Source organism: Podarcis muralis, chromosome 1 (assembly GCF_964188315.1).
Source record: "Podarcis muralis chromosome 1, rPodMur119.hap1.1, whole genome shotgun sequence".
Lineage (NCBI taxonomy): Eukaryota > Metazoa > Chordata > Lepidosauria > Squamata > Lacertidae > Podarcis > Podarcis muralis.
In genome coordinates, this window is record NC_135655.1 from 21233844 (window position 1) to 21251683 (window position 17840).

At 40.8% G+C, this 17840-nt stretch overlaps 1 protein-coding gene across 1 annotated transcript; it reads right to left on the reverse strand.

Annotated features, from left to right (window-relative positions):
• Positions 1-12923: 12923 nt before the first annotated feature.
• On the reverse strand, positions 12924-17477 carry LOC144326947 (serpin A3-5-like). The gene is made up of 5 exons (XM_077924405.1): positions 17362-17477; positions 15128-15787; positions 14448-14718; positions 14028-14175; positions 12924-13230 (listed from the first exon to the last, which is right to left on the reverse strand). Exons 2-5 carry the CDS (start codon positions 15765-15767, stop codon positions 13036-13038), a joined length of 1254 nt encoding a protein of 417 aa, XP_077780531.1. The 5' UTR covers positions 15768-15787; positions 17362-17477; the 3' UTR covers positions 12924-13035.
• Positions 17478-17840: the final 363 nt, after the last annotated feature.

Genomic DNA, 17840 nt, shown 5'->3' on the forward strand with positions numbered 1-17840 from the left:
GACTTCCAGATACTATAAAGTTTTGAAGGAGTGGTTATTACAACCTTTGAAGGAAGTTTGCAATGAAATTTTGGAGGGGAAAGGGGCACCAGAAACGTGGAAAGAGGCTTATATGACACTTATACCGAAGACAGAGACTGAAAAGACCCAACTTAAGAACTACCGCCCCATTTCGCTATTGAATGTGGATTACAAAATTTTTGCTGACATTTTAGCTAAGAGATTGAAAATAGTTTTGATGGAGGAGATTCACAGAGACCAAGCGGGCTTTCTCCCGAGAAGACATTTGTCAGATAATGTAAGGAACATAATTGACATTTTGGAAAAGTTGGAAGTGAACATAAACACTAAAGCAGTTTTGATATTTGTGGACGCTGAGAAAGCCTTTGACAATATTTCTTGGAGCTTTATGATGAAGAACCTCCGGGGGATGGGGGTAGGCCAAGGGTTTGAAAATGGTATAGGTGCAATATATTCTGAACAAAAAGCAAAGTTGATTGTAAATAATGTGGTTACGGAAGAATTTAAGATAGAAAAAGGGACACGTCAGGGATGCCCAATCTCTCCATTACTTTTTATATCAGTCCTGGAGGTTTTGCTGAACATGATCAGAAGGGACCAGTTGGTTAAAGGAGTGCAGGTCGGAGCTAAACAGTACAAATTGAGGGCATTCGCAGATGATTTGGTACTTACATTACAAGAGCCTGAATCTAGTACAAAAAGGGTATTAGAATTAATTCAAGAGTTTGGTCAAGTAGCAGGATTTAAATTGAATAAGTCAAAAACTAAGGTATTGGAGAAAAATTTAACACCTTTTGAAAAAGAGAGGTTTCAGAATGAGACAGGATTAACCGTTGTCAGGGGCTCAGGGGCAGAGCCAAAGGGGAAAGAGGAGTTGGAGAGCGAAGGGGAAGGATCTGAGGGGAGCTTAGGAGGGTATGACAGTGACCCGAGAGATTCCATGAGTCTCTCCAGCGAATCAGAAGATTCTCAGAAAGAGGCGCCCAGGGTCAGGGCAAGGGGGGCCAGCGGTGAGTCCCCAAGCGGCAGCTGGAGATCAGGGCCAGCTTCCCTGCCAGAGCGTAGCGGGGGGGAAGGAGCCCACAGATCAGAACCAGCGTCTTCTCCAGCAGGGAGAGAGAGAGAGTCAGAACTGACCACGCCTCCGTCGGAGAGTGGAGGGGCGGAGCGGAGGTCAGTTCCAGCCAGCCCCTCCGAAGGAGGAAGCAGTGACAGGAGCAGTGTAGCCGTTAGGAGGAAAGTGGCCGGCTGGGCGCGCGCGCCAAGTTCAAATGTGCAGGCGCGCGGGTCAGCAGAAAATCCGGATTGGGAGCCAGGTCCCAAAGCCCGCCGGAGACAGGGGGGGGAGTCAGAGGAATCCGCCTCCGAAGAGTCCAGGAAGGGTGGGACCCCAGGGGGCAGGAGGACCCAGAGGAGAAAAGAGCAGAGGAAGAGGTGGAGCAAAGCTCGGGTGTTAAACTGGTGTAGGGGAGGGGAAGAGTCAGACGGAGCTTCGACGGTCTAGAGTTACAGATGTAGGGCTGCGCGCCACGGATGTAAAACCAACAATGAACTTCAATAAAGACTTTTGTATATAAAGAGACACTGGCGTTGGTCCTTTGTGAGCTGGGACCTGAGGCATCCCTGACAACCGTGGTTAAGAAAGTGAAATATCTGGGGATAAATATGACAGCTAAAAATGTGAACTTATTTAAAGACAATTATGAGAAATCCTGGATAGAAGTGAAAAAAGATTTAGTAATTTGGTCAAATCTGAAGCTTTCTTTGTTGGGTCGAATTGCGGTTATAAAGATGAATGTATTGCCTAGAATGTTGTTTTTGTTTCAAACATTGCAAATAGTGGACAAGATGGATTGTTTCAAGAAGTGGCAGAAAGATATTTCAAAATTTGTCTGGCAGGGCAAGAAATCCAGAATTAAATTTAAGATTTTAACTGATGTAAAGGAAAGGGGGGGATTTGCTCTGCCAGACCTTAAACTGTATTATGAATCGGCAGCTTTCTGCTGGTTGAAAGACTGGCTACTTCTTGAGAACACAGACATTTTGGACTTAGAAGGTTTTAACAACACTTTTGGGTGGCATGCATATTTGTGGTATGACAAGCTTAAAGCCCACAAAGCTTTTAAAAACCATATTGTCAGGAAAGCACTATATAATGTTTGGATTAGATACAAAGATTTGTTGGAATATAAAACTCCAAGGTGGCTGTCGCCAATGGAGGCAAAAGCTGTTAAAAAGCTTAATATGGAGTCCAAATGGCCGAGATATTGGGAAATTTTGGAACAAGAAGGGGACAGACTGAAATTGCAGAGTTTTGAGAAACTAAAAGATAAAGTGAGAGACTGGCTTCATTATTATCAAATAATGGAGGTCTTTAAGATGGACAGGAAAATTGGCTTCCAGGTGGAAAAATCAAAATTAGAGACAGAATTGCTAGAATCCGATACTAAAAATCTGTCAAAAATGTATAACTTGCTGTTGAAATGGAATACACAAGATGAAACGGTTAAATCAGCAATGATTAAGTGGGCACAGGATGTTGGTCATAACATTATGTTTGCTGACTGGGAAAAGTTGTGGACCACCGGGATGAAATTTACGGCATGTAATGCCCTAAGAGAAAATATTATGAAAATGATTTATAGGTGGTACATGACCCCAGTCAAGCTGGCAAAAATTTATCACTTGCCTGATAACAAATGTTGGAAATGTAAAGAAAATGAAGGTATATTCTTCCACCTTTGGTGGACGTGCCCAAGGATTAAGGCATTCTGGGAAATGATTTATAATGAATTGAAAAAGGTATTTAAATATACCTTTCTGAAGAAACCAGAGGCCTTTCTCTTGGGTATTGTCGGCCAAGTGGTTTCAAAGAAGGACAGAACATTTTTTATGTACGCTACAACAGCAGCAAGAATACTAATTGCAAAGTATTGGAAGACACAAGACCTACCCACCTTGGAAGAATGGCAGATGAAGGTGATAGACTATATGGGATTGGCAGAGATGACAAGCAGAATCCGAAACCAGGGAAGAGAAACAGCGGAAGAAGACTGGGAAAAATTTAAGGACTATTTAAAGAAATATTGTAAAATTAATGAATGTTAGAATGACGTTGGATTAGAAAATATGTGGTTATTAGCGGTAATGGATAAGTTAAAAAGAAAGAAAGGTCAAAATTAAGTGAAAAATAAGGGAAGGATTTGCTGAAAAATAAATTAGAAATTGGAATACAGAAAGGGGAGGTATGAGGAAGTCGGGGAAGTAAGTTACAAGAAAATAAGGGTTGAAATTATACTTGTTTTTTACATTTTTTGTTTGTTAGTTTTATTGTATTGTATTGTTTTGTTTTGTTGTTATAAAAAACTTTTGAAATTTAATAAAAAATTTATATAAAAAAAACCCAAAAACTAAAATTTTAGATTTTTCATAAATAATGGATAAACCATTTCCAGAACAGTAATCAGAAAATTTCCTAAGCAGATATTTCAAACCCGGTCTGGAACATGAGATGATGGCCACGTCATCGGCATATAACAAGGGGGTCCTTCTCATTCCTATTTTTGGAATGTATCCATTAAGCTCTCTTCTAGGTCATTTAAGAATAGACAAAACAATGTGGGGTCCAAAATGCATCCCTGTCTCACCCCCCTAGTCATCTGGATACTGTTTGATAACTGATAACTGTCCCTGCCGACCGCATCAGACCTGCAGTTTGGTTCCATTGTACAGGGCTTTTATAAGACAGAGGAGCCGTTTGTCCTGCAAAATCAATTTGGACCATAGCTGGGATCTGGGGAAGGAGTCAAACGCTGATTTCAGATACATGGAGGCCATGAAGAGTTTACCCTGTAGAGGCCTGGTATACTTCTTGGCTAGGAAGGAGAGCATTAGACAGTGGTCGCATGTTGAATGGTTCTCACGAAAGGCTGCCTGGGCTTCAGATACTATATTATGTTCATTTAGAAAAGTTGTCAGTTTGCTACTGAGGCATCGGACATACAGCTTTCCAATTATTGAAAGCAGGCTAATTGGCCTATAATTGGAGGATACATTTGGGTAGCCTCTCTTAGAGATTGGGACTACCAAAGCATGTTTCCAGCTACATGGTACTTTACCCGAGTTATTTACTACCGTAAAAAGTGCTGCCAGAAGCGGAGCCCACTAGTGCTGGTTTGATGTAATCAGTTCCCCTGGGATAAAGTCTTTCCCCAGAGCCTTTCCGCTCTTCAGATTCCCAATTAATGTATGGACTTCCTCCACAGTAACCGGCCTCCAATGAGGTAGCAGTGGCAATTCTGCCCTGTCATCATCCTGGAAGCTGGAAGGGAGGTTTGGATTTTCCATAAATATATTTCTGAAGTGGTTCTCCCAAACCTGAGCTGGAATGGCACAGCTGGGGGCTGAAGAACTATTTTTCATTGAGTCGGAGACCAGTTGCCAAAAGAGTTTAGTTTCATTGTTTAGTGAGGCATTCAATAGCAGGGACCAGGAATTTTGTTCGGACTGCCTTTTTTTTGAGGCCAAAAGGGCTTTATACTCTTTTTTGATTTTGAAATAAGATGTAGGTAAGCAATTTAGTCCAGTGTTTCGATAGGACAAATAAGCATTCCTTAAGGCTTCCTTCTTTGTGCGGCACTCTTGGTCAAACCAACAGCGCTCTTTAGCAGTGCGTAGCTTGCCGGCTGAGTTTATGTTGACAGAGACCACATCCTGCAAGGACTCAGTGAGATTTTTGTAAGCCATCAGGGAGGAATCTATTGATAAATTGTTTATTATAATTGATCTTAACTTAATTGGAGTTTGTGAATTCAATCTATTCTCAACTGCAATTGCTGTCTCATGTGTCCATTCCCCCCCCCCCCACGCAATGCTGGATCATTTGCTTTATCTATTTCCTCATGTTATATGTAAGGGAGCTGAATTGAATTTTGGCCAGTAGTGGAGACAATTAGAGGTAGGTGGTCGCTTTCGGTCCTATTATCTATGTTGATTTTTTAAATTTTAAATTGATTCGAAGACCTCCCTGTTAGTGAGACAGTAGTCTACTATGCTGCCTCCATTTGTATTTATGAATGTGTACTCGCCTTCTCTGTCCCCGGGGAGTGCCCCATTAGCAATTATAAGGTCAAGGCTTATTTGTAAAAAAAGCCAGGCAGAAGCCAGCATAGTTGATTTGACAATCTTTCAAATGTCTACGAGGGGTGGGTTTAGAAAGAGGGTGCTATTTTCCTTTAGATCTCTTAATATTGGGAATTTTATTTCCAGGCTATCATCATTTGAGCCTATTCTGGCATTCATATCTCCCATTAGGTAAAAAGGCGATCCAAGGTACTTAATTTGTAGGGAATAAAGGAAACTATGGAATTTACGCCATGTGCTCTCGATCTGTGTTTGCTCTATATAGGTGGGATATAAGCTGAAACAAGAATGATACTCTTGGATTCCAGATGCAAAGTGATCCCCAGTGCCAGCTGCTCAAAAACTGAGCACTCAGTAACCTGTGACGCCAATTTAGTGGAAACCAGAATTACTAGCCCCCCCCCTCGGTCATCCCCTTCCAAGCGGTTTAGAAGCCTTGATTTCATAGGCATGGTAACCGTTGAGAAATATGTTGTCAGTTGCCCACATTTCCTGTAGCATTATTATGTCAAAAAACATTATATATTCACGAAATGGCTCATCCCCTAGTTTGTTGGCCCAACCCGCTATATTCCACGAGATAATGTTAAGGCTGCATGTTCCATAACTGGCTTCGCTTCATTGTGGTGGGGAAATTGTTATCAGCTCTCAGACTGGTTTAGTAGTGATGCAACCGTTCTTAGGATATGCACGGTGTTGTTGTTCTCGGGGTTGAGTTGCAGCATTTTCCCAATTTCCTGGCATCAATGGTGTTATGTGAATTGCTGGGACCATCGGGGGGGTCTTCGTCAAAGACAATTAAATCTGTCTCTGGCTTTCTGTGTGTCACATTTCCCTTGGGAGGAGCGTCACTTGGCATTGGCTGATCAGATTCCAGCCGGGGTAAAGAGTGGTGAAATTCTGGATCTGCCAAAGGCATAATGGAGTATCCTATCTTTGAATTATTTAGGGGTAGCTGAGTCAGAAAATGTCAGCATGAGTCTAGTGTGCTGGGGGTCTGTGTAAAGCAAGTTTATCATGCTCAGTGTTGCAATGGATATTTAGTAAAAGCTTAAAGTTTCTCTTCACACTGTCAATTGATTTCCAGTAAGGCAGCATACAATTAAATGGATATATATTGAGAGCTACTTGTTGTTTTTCCTATTTGTAGTCTCTCAGTTATCAAGTCCAGACCGGTTACACCCCTGTACACGATGGTCCAGGGAGAGGGCAACGCTGTGGTCGGTCTCTTTAGTACTGAGTGAGCTATTTTTGGGCTGCCAGAAGCACCACCTCCGTCAGGAGAGACGTTACCTTTTCTAATTTGATATTAATTTCCTCCACTGTTCTTGCAGTCAGCAGACATTGGTCCGCGAGTATTTCTGCATAGAGCGGTGCCCCCTCAGATAGTAGTTCATGGGATAGTTCATGAGCGCTCATCTTGGCTTTCTCCTCTGGGTGATCTCCACCCATTAAAGCATCCCCACCTAACTGGGAATGAGTTCTATTTGATGTAGTAGGTTCTGAGTTCTGTGTTCTTACAGAATCGTCCATTTTACTCTGATTGCTCTTCTGCTCTGGGCTGACTTGTGGAGATGAGGCCGTTAAAATTATGGAATTGGAACATTAATGGGATGAATGATAAGAAGAAACGAAATAAAATTGAACAATTTCTAAAAAAGAAAAATTTGGACATTATATGCTTACAAGAAACTCATGTGGCAAAAAGACACAGGAAAATTCTGATCAACAAAAGATTAGGGAACGAATTCATATCTTCGGATAAAGAGAAAAAAAAGGGTGTTGTCTTATATATCAAAAACAAAATTGAATCTCATCAATTATTCAAAGATGAAGAAGGGAGAATCATAGCAGTTCAAAGGCGAAAAATTGATAATTGTTCCAAGGCGAAAAATTGATAATTGTCGGGATTTACGCACCAAATGGAAATAAGACTGATTTCTACAGATTATTGGAGGAAAAATTATTTGAACACATGGATCAAAAAATTATAATAATGGGAGACATGAATGGTGTGGTATCATTGGAAATGGACAGATTAAGAGAAGTAAAGAACAAAGAAGGGAAGTTGCCTAAGACATTTTTTACAATGACGAAGAATTGTAACCTGATTGATATTTGGAGACTTAGACACCCATTGGAGAAGCAATTCACACACTATTCAGAACCGAATCAGTCAATGTCAAGAATAGATCAAATATGGGTATCGAATGAACAGACTCCAAGAATCCAACAAATTGAAATACAGGCCAAAGTGATTTCAGATCACAATCCAATAGAATTAGAGTTAAAAGAACTTTTAGGTGGAGAATGAATGATAATCTGTGGGATGATCAGAAGATTGTTGAAAAATCACAAAAGAAATTATCTGAATATTTTATGGACAACATCAACAAAGGTACGAAAATAAGCATTGTTTGGGACGCAAGCAAAGCAGTAATGAGAGGATTCTTTATCCAGTAGAACTCATTGAAGAAAAATAACAAGGAAAAAAGGACAAAAGAGATTTTAAGACAGATTATGGACAATGAGCAAAAATTGATCAAAAAACCTAATAACTTGAAAATAAAGCAGGAAATAAAGACTCTGCAAACTCAATTTGCAATGATAATAAACAAAGAAGTTGAATGGAACATCAAAAGGTTAAGACAGAGAAACTTTGAGTTTGCAAATAAATCAGGAAAATGGCTTGCGTGGCAACTTAAAAAGAGAAAGGAGCAGAGTACAATTAACAAAATTAAGATAAATGGAGAAGAGACAGCTGATCCGAAAGAAATCAGGAAAGGATTCTTGGATTTCTATAAGCAATTATACAGAAATAAAGAAAGGAACAATAAGAAGAAAATAGAAAGATATCGAAGAGAGAAAATGGAGCGGAAGATCCCGACAGATCAAAAAGGCCAGCTGAATGCCCCAATAGAAAAAGAAGAAGTAAAAGAGGTGATAAAGGAGTTGAAGAGAGGGAAAGCTCCGGGTCCTGACGGGTTTACATCTAGTTATTACAAAGAAATGATGTGTTGATGAACCCGTTGATTGAAGTTATGAACAACATCTTAAAAGAAAGAGACATTCCAGAAACGTGGAAAGAAGCATACATAACATTAATCCCAAAGCAAGATTCGGATTTAACCCAAGTTAAGAATTATAGGCCTATTTCATTACTGAAAACAGACTATAAGATCTTTGCAGGAATTCTAGCGAAGAGACTGAAAAAGATATTAACAAAACTTATACACAAAGATCAAGCAGGTTTCCTACCAGGCAGACAAATGAGAGACAACATAAGAAATATAATTAATGTTATAGAATATCTGTCTGATAGGGGTGATAAACAAGCAATCTTAATGTTTGTGGATGCGGAAAAGGCCTTTGACAACGTAATTTGGGAATTTATGTTGAAAAACTTAGAACATATGGAGGTGGGACAAGAGTTTTTCAATGGCATAAAGGCAATCTATACAGAACAGAGAGCAAAATTGATAGTGAATAATGTTATTACAGAAGATATAAAAATATCTAAAGGAACAAGACAAGGTTGCCCACTTTCGCCATTGTTATTTATAACGGTTCTGGAAGTCTTCTTAAATGCAATTAGACAAAACAAGCAAATAAAAGGGGTAACAGTAGGTCTAAATGAGTATAAAGTTAAAGCCTTTGCCGATGATCTGGTATTGACTATGGAAGAACCAATAGAAAGTGTAAAGGAGGTATTGGATGAGATGGAACAATTTGGAAGGGTAGCAGGATTCAGATTGAACAAGAGAAAGACTAAAATGATTGCAAAAAATATGGAACAAAATATGATCGAACTAATGCAGCAACGAACGGAGATAGAGGTGGTGAAAAAGGTTAAATATTTGGGAATTTGGTTATCACCTAAGAATATTGACTTGTATCAAAATAATTATATCCCGGTTTGGAAGGGAATAAAGAAGGATCTGGAGGTGTGGGCCAGAATGAAACTATCATTTTGGGGAAGAATATCTACGGTAAAGATGACGGTGCTACCAAAGATGTTATTTTTATTTCAGACTATACCCATAATAAAGGGTACAGGAACCTTTAAAGAATGGCAAAAAGTGATCTCAAGGTATATCTGGCAGGGGAAGAAGCCTAGAATAAAATTTAAGTTACTGACGGATGTAAAAGAAAGAGGTGGCTTCACCCTGCCAGATATGAGACTGTATTATGAGGCAGCATGTCTATGTTGGTTAAAAGAATGGATAAAGTTAGAAAACAAGGAATTATTAGACCTTGAAGGTTTTGATAACAGATTTCGGTGGCACGCGTACTTATGGTGTGATAAAAAGAGGGTTCACAAAGGATTTGGAAACCACATCTTCAGGGGTTCTTTAATAGAGGTTTGGGACAGATATAAAAATATATTGGAACCAAAAGTCCCACATTGGTTGTCCCCGCTAGAGGTAATGAGTGTTAAGAAGACTAATATGAGAGAAAAATGGGGTACATATGGAGAACTGGTAACCAATGAAGGAGGGAAATGGAAACTGAAGCCATATGAACAAGTTAAAGAGTATATATATGATTGGCTGCATTATTTCCAAGTAAATGAAATGTTTAAAAAAGATTTGAAGGAAAAAGGTTATGCGGAAAAAGAATCAGCTTTCCAAAAAGACATAATAAATAACGAGTACAAAACTCTGTCAAAAATGTATAAGATAATGTTGGAATGGTATACAAAAGATGAAGAGGTTAAATCGGTAATGATACAGTGGGCAAAAGATTTTGGGTGCAATATTCAATTTAAGGAATGGGAAAAATTGTGGAAAGAGAATGTGATGAAAATGTTTTATAGATGGTACATGACACCTGTAAAAATAGCAAAGATGTATAAGGTTGATAACAGATGTTGGAAATGCAAAGATAAAGAAGGGACGTTCTTTCATCAGTGGTGGGAATGTAAGAAAGTGAAAAGCTTTTGGGAAATGATATATAATGAAATGAAAAAAATGTTAAGATATACCTTTGTGAAAAAACCCGAAGCTTTTCTTTTAGGCATTGTAGGAAAGGACATAAGAAGAAAGGACTGTAAGCTTTTCCAATATGCTGTAACGGCAGCCAGAATCTTGTTGGCCCAGAAGTGGAAACAAGAGGAAATACCGACGGAAGAAGAATGGAGATTAAAACTGACAGACTATGCGGAACTGGATAAATTAACTGGGAAAATTAGATATACCAAAGATCAAAAGTTCATCGAGGACTGGGGAAAATTTGTGGATTATCTGGAAAACATATGTGGCGTAAATACAATGCTAGTGGGATTTCAAGAGGCACTGTTAAAAAAAAAAGTATTGTTTATTAGAAACAATGGGAATAGGGAGGAACAATGACAATACGAAAGAAGGGAATGTGTATTAAAGTTATAATTATGGATGATTGTCAGAGACGCTGAAGGAAGTCCAAAACAGTCTTAATTTATTGTATTCTGGACAAAATGTATAATTGGATGAAAACTAATAAAATTTATTATAAAAAAAAAAGCTGCCAAATGACAGAGATAAAATACTGCGGCTGATAAAAGCTAATAAAAGACTGATAAAAATAATAAAAAACGCATCAACTGATGCGGAGCTCAAGTCAATGCTACCACTAACAACGCCATCTTGACCTTCCGCCACCTCTTTCGGATACCAATAGTCCCAAGTCTACAGCGTACTGTTCCCTCTAGTGAGGATAAAATTGGGGGTGTCAATGGGTTCTCCTGGCAATCTCATACCCCCAATTGTCCCATTTTAAGTGGGACATCACGAATCACAGAAGCCAATCCTGGATTCTGTTTGGATCCTGGAATGTCCCATTTAAGAGGGGCACTCTGGCACAAATCAACAGGGCCAACCCTGCTGTTTCTAAAGGTCCTGAAGGCAGGCCAAGGAGGAAGGGGGAGGAAGGAAAAGGAGGGAACTCATGCCTGTAGTAAAAAAAACTTCCAGGGCTTAAGAGAAGGTCTTGGTTTTGGGGAGAAGTGTCTCCCTCTATGTGTGAGAGAGACAGGTTTATTTCTCTGGTGACAGAGAGAAGCCAGACTGTCCACTGCACTGATCAATCTCCCCATTCCTAGGGAGCTAAACTATCCTAAATCCCATTATCACTTTTGAACACCGGAAAGACCATGGCAGTGATCTGCCCTCTTTGAAGATAGTCCCAGGAAATACTGGGTTCGCCTCTAGATTACACCACCAGCTTGCTTCCAGGCTTGCTTATAAGAACATTTTCTTTTAATGTGAAGAGTGTCTGGTTCACAAAAAAGCATCCAAGGTCAGGGGCTGGTCTGAATCGGATGCCAGAGACTGGTCTGACTCTGAAGATGGGGGAATGCAGTCGCAGACAGTTCAGCCTGTAACAGGGAAAGAAGGGGAGGATTCATCCCCATCTTCCTTCAACATTCCCAGAAGCAGATTTAGAGGCTGCACAGTTGGGGGAAGAGTTAGACAGCTTTGATATGGTAGCTAAGCAACCAGGAGGGAGGGTTTGGGAGATTCTTCAATCGAAAGTGGTGGGGAATTCCCTCCCTCCCCTTGAACTCAGAGGAGTGAAAAGGTTAATGAACACTGGAAGCACAGGGGTGGGGAGCAGACCTTTGGGGCACTTCTTGCTGTGGAAGGGGAGGGGATTCAGAGTGAGCAACTGACATCCTGATAGAAGATGGCCCAGGGCTGCTCTCGGTAGTTGTTGTTGTAAATCAAATGAAGTATAAACCTGCCTGAGGTTCTTTAATCCTTATCGGAAGCTCCCAGAGAGAGGGGAAACTCCGATGCCTGCCTGCGTATCTGACATCCAATAGCGATAAGAGTGAAAATGTTTATGACACTTTAAATGGGAAAGATGGCAACTAGGCAATGAAACTGCAGGGGCATTTAACAGCAATCCAAGGAAGCCAAAGCACTGTAGGGTAAAATGCACGTGCCTAAGACATATGACAAGAGACACAATATACAGATATTTGTTTGAGAAAACCATGCTGCGTCTTGGTAATCCCAGCATCCTTTTCTAAGTGCTCACAGGCAGATTGTTTAATTATCTATTCTAGGTCCTTGAAGTCAAGGACACTGCCAATGTCTTCTCCCCCTCCTGAAGATGGGGAAAACATTTGCCCTCCTCCAGACTGCAAAGACCTCACCTGTTCTCCAAGAATTCCCCAGGATTATAGACAGAGGCTCTTGGATACAGCTCACCAGGCCCTGCAGATCTGAATTCATTTGAAGTTCCATTACCATCTTTTTTCCCTGTCTTAGACTGCAGCTCCCTCTATGGATTACTTTCCCCCCCTGTTATCACCAGGTTGGGCACTGCTTTTCTTTTCAGTGAAGACAGAGGCCAAGTATGTGTTGAGCAGGTCTGCCTTCACCCTGACACGGAATATAATTTCTGCTTGTTCTGCACCCTGAGGACCTACTACTTGCTTGTTCTTCCTCTAGCTTTGGGCATAGACAAAGAAACCTCTTTTATTATTTGTAACCTGTCCTGAAAGCCTCAGCTCATTCTGAGCTTTTGAGCTACCTGACCTTCTCCCTGCAACTGTTGGCTACTTGTGGATACTACACCTGCATAAGAGATAATAATAAAATACTGCTAACCTGATCTTTCAAATGGCACACCTATCCACCCCCCCCCCAAAAAAAAAGATCATGGAGTGAACGCTAGAGAGCACACTTAAAATAAACAGCATATTTTTTAAGATTGTGAGAAAAGAAAGAAAAATGCCAAGTGATTTTGCAGACAACTCAATCAGTGTTTTATTTGTTCAGTTTGGGAACATGTGACAGTAATCACTCTTAAACCTAAAGGCATCTTATCAATCATGCTTCGTACTGGAAACTCCATGTTTTCTGTGCTGCAACACAAGTTGAGCAATCATGCCTCAGTAGGATTCGTGACTTTTCCCATGAAGATGAAGGTACCAGTTTCCTCCTGAACAATCACCAACAGAAAGGGGCGATTGAGCGTAATTATTACATGAGGAAGGGAGATAGGAACAATTTCAATGGCAGCAGTTGCTGCAGGTTCAGTGTCATTCTCATAGACATTTAAATAAGCTTTGTGAATAGCCTGCAAAGAAATACAACAAAAATTAGTGCAAGATTGCGTCTGACTCAGGGTTTTATTATGAGAAAATCTAGGCCTTCAAAACAAACAAATCCACTGAATGTCTTAAGAAACAACATCATGTGGTCGTTTCTCACTCTGATTACCTATTGATCTGGTTCCTCTAACCAGTTCTAAGCATCATATTTTTGTATCAGTCAGCCTCAAGGAACTGAAGGAATTTTCTGAAAATCTTGATGTCAATCTTCTCCAAAATTACAGTGCCTGAACAGGTCAGACTAAAGCAGGTATGTGATAAACGATACTGTCTGCACAAAGCAGATTTCTCCTCCTTCTCCAATGCTAACTGCAGTCTTTGCAAAGCAATTGGTACCGAATTATCTGCTGTTGAAAATTCTGTGTCAGAGGTGGGGAAGCTGTGGCCCTCCTGATGATTTTGGATCCCATCAGCCCCAGATAGCATGACCAAGGAGGGAGGGAGAGCTGGGGCTTAAGAGTCTCTCCATCAGTTCTGTTGGGAGACCAGCTCCATTGGAGACCAGCTTCCCCCTCAACTGTCATCAAGCACCACTCATGCCATTAGGCTATAGCAGAGGGAGAGATGGGTTTTTGGTGCCTCTAATCATCATAGCTGGAATAGCAAATATTTTTGGCTCCTCCTCTCCATGAGAGATAGGATTGTGGTTCAAGTACCCCAAATTATGTCCATTTGAACATAATTCAGACAAGAGGATACCTCTGGTGGAAAATGGAGGGTGCAAGAAAATATAGATCAACATGTTGAATTTTGAGAAGCCTACCTTGGAAATCTTCAGCTCAGGCTTCCCAGTAATTCCAGAGAGGTCTGCTTGATCTGTGAATACCTCCTTAATATTCATTCTTCTTAAGATCCCTTTCATAGCATAGTTGCCAGAGATTGTAAACCTTGGAAGGAATAGATCTATTCTCCTGTTCAAAGAGGAACCAGAGGCTAGTGAGGTATTGCTTTGAAAAAAATGTGCCAGGAGGATTTTGGGTGTCATATGGCAGGACAGAATTCTAATCAAAGATGTGCTCTCCCAAGCCCACATTCCTAACATGTTTGCACTCCTGTCTCAGCAATATCTAGGCTCAATTGATCCTGTTCTGGAATTACAAGGGACTTGGTCATTACACAGCCTATCACTACCCCTCAAACTCATAACAATATATTTACACCTACACATATGTACTACACTTACTGTGATTTTGTTGAATTCATCCATTTTAACAAAACGTCTTTGCTAAGAGCATTTTCCAACTGCTTCATTTCTCCTTGGTCAGGAAGAATAAATAATGCTGAAACGTTGCTCTTGAAAGGGAGTTTCACAACCTTGCAGGACAGGATCTTATCATGGTAAGTCTCAAACCAGCTGACTTTGTTCATCATAGGGACTTTCACCATTGTTTCCTCATCAACATAGAAGTCTCCTACTCTTGTATGCAGAGAATTAAAAGGCTTTTCCCAATTGGCTTATGGAAAGAACAATAACAGCATACATGGCATTTAATTCTTCAATATATTAATTGTCATACTCAGAGCTTTTAATAAAAGCTCCTGTTTTAATGGCATCTTACTGTGCTGAGATACCTGCCTTTATAGCTCTGTTCTTAATCTAGTTCCCAATTACTTAATCTCATTTCCAGGAATAGGTACTCACAATATATTTGATTTGTTTCGATAATGGTGGAGGTCAATTTTCTGATTGATTAAAGGAACTTCTTTGTGATGAGAAGTCTGAGAAGATTCTTCTCACACAATGGGCAGATGATGACTCCAGACTAAAGCACCAACAAATCTGAACCACAGCTTAAAGTTTAAACCTTAAACTGAGAACATCCAAGAAGCAAAACCTGTATAAAACAAGTCCATCTGACTAACCTCTCATGTAAATATAGTTCACAATAACCATTACAGCCTCTGGGTTAAGACCTTTGACAGCATCAACTATTTTCCCATTCGTTTTTTTTTCTATATAGCTATTGATTTGACTTTTAGCTACTGCAGAATTCTTGAAGTTAGTCGGAAGAACGTCCGTCTCATAAAAATGTTTGGCAGCATCCAGGAACTTCTTCAGGGGTTTCACTTGGTCATCTGTGAATAGGGTGTTCCCAATGCTCAGGTGGAGTTCAGCATTGGGGCGGTTCAGTATACGTAAGAGATGATGGAAACCCTCATGTATTTCCAGTTCAGTGATATCTGACGGGTTAAAACCAAGTCCTGACAAAAGCTGACTCAACGTAGTTGTTCTAGCTCCCAGTGACACCATGGCCAAGGCAGTGGAAATGCTCAGAGGGGAAAAGAAAATGTTCTTCTCAGTGCTCTCCGAAGCAACGTGGTGGTAGAATCGAAAGGCAAAGTCAGCATTTCCTCTGGCTATCTTCAAAGAGGGCAGATCTCTTTCACCTTCAGCAGGAGCAGAACGGCCATGGTCATGATCCTCATTGTGGTCAGGGGTATAGTGACATTGGGCAAAAGCACAGAGACCAGCAAAAAGCAAACACAGGCAGAGGTGAGACATTGTGTTCCTCTGGAAGTCGTCTGTGAAGACAAATCGCATTCAAAATTCATCATTGCAATGGCTTGCCTTTCACTCATTCAACTCTTATATGCTTTTCTGGCAGGATGTTTAAAAAACTCTCTTTTCTTTTGGCAGAATGTTAGAAGCATAGTGATCTTTGTTAAAGCCTTTATTAAGGTTGGAGTGAGGTAAAATAAAGCAAGATTGTTTGTGTGTGCACATTTGTGTTTCTTTGTGATAAGAAAGCAGTATACCAAACCTCTTTCACCTAGCAAGCAGCTGTTTCCCTGTCCGTTGGAGCAAAGAGTTTTGTGGCAGCTTAAGGACTCAGAGCACAATCCTATCCATGTATAATTGAATGAAGTGGGGCTCACTCCCAGCTAGGCCCCAGGCTATCTAGGCGACAAGCAACATCTGCAATCCTCACACCAGGCAGGCAATTCCTCCTGCAGTCTGTATGCCCATCGCATACATATATTCCTAACTACCACAATTCCCCACCAACCCACTGGAGAGGTACCCTTGGCATGAGAGGCTACATTAGAACCCCCCAAGGAATAGGTCCCTTCTATGGGAATTCCTTCCTCTTCCTCAAAGTGATGTTCTCCTTCCTTGAGAACTTCATTCTCCCTGACAGACAGCAGTGGGGTTGTCGTTGTGGGAGCCGGACCTAGCTACCACCTCCCCGAAGGCCTTCTCCACCGCTGTCTTGGCTTCTCGTACACTTTCCAATTCTGCCACCTTGGCTTCAAAGGAATGAACTTGATCCCAGGGGACAAGGAACGCATTGCACCTCTGACATAATCCATGACTTCTGCCCCATGGGGAGATAATCATACATAGGGCCGAGGGTGCAAAACCCTGAAAATCCCTCCATGTCCCTACTGACTTTCTACATGCATGGTTGGTTATGTTGACGTTGTCGTTGTTTTTCTGCTGCTCCAAAGCCAATGTGTTCAAATGACAAAAAAAAGGGAGATTCAGACCAAATGTTAGGAATAACCGTCTGATGTAAGAGCTGTCCAACAGTGGAGTGGACTCCCTCATAGGTTTTTACCACAACTGCAACGGGTGAGCTCCGATCGCAGTAAGCAAGTACACCGGTACTGTGAGGGGCAACGTTTGGCAAAACGACCCCTGAAAAGTCTTGGAAGGAAGCTCAAGCCAAAGGAACTTCGGCAGTGTCTTTTTGGTGTCCCTCGCCGAAGGAAAAATGGCAGAGGTGGGGGGCAATCCAGGCACAGAGAAGAAGATCAAACAGACCAGTGAAAAGCCTCACATCACTGAAGCATCGACAAGAGGGTAAAATCTCTATTTCTACATTAAAATAAATGTAAAGTGGTAGCAGCAGCAACAAAACCTAAAAGGAAATAAGACAAGAAGAAAAAAGGGGAACTCGGGGGGGGGGGGGGGACCCCTCGCGGAGTGAGTAAACCCAAAACAAAATAAAGAGTAAAAATAGCGGAGGGGATACAATGCTAACACAAAAGTAAAGGGAAGACAGAAGAACAGAAAAAATATAGAAAGAGTGTAAAGAAATCACTCAGATTGCAATTAAACTATTTGAAAAGCACACCATCTGAAACAGACTTACTAGAAAATGCAGAGCGGTGCAGGCTGCCTGTTATTGTAGCTGGGTAGAGTAGAGCAGCCACTTTGAAGTTGAAGGAAGGGAATTTAACAAATAAGATGATGACGAGGGTTTGAAGACGCTGAGTAATCACTGAGAAGGAGGAAGTGACAAAGACAAAATTGTGAAAGTGAGGTTTAAATGAGGATAGAAGCTAGCGAGTTGAATAAATAAGAACACAGTGACACCTAATGGACAAAGGAGGAAAAGCAGCAATAAGGAAAATTGGATGAAAGATAAGATCCTCCAAACAAAGAGTAAGAACAAGTTAACCATAGATGGAAAAGAAATAATAATTTTACAAGAAGTCCTACCCAGGTTGATAAAAAAGAGACAGCAATTCCAATTTTTAACAAAAACATTAAAGGCCAAATCATCTGCTCTTGAAAATTCTGTGTCAGCGGTGGGGAAGCTGTGGCCCTCCTGATGTTTTTGGATCCCAT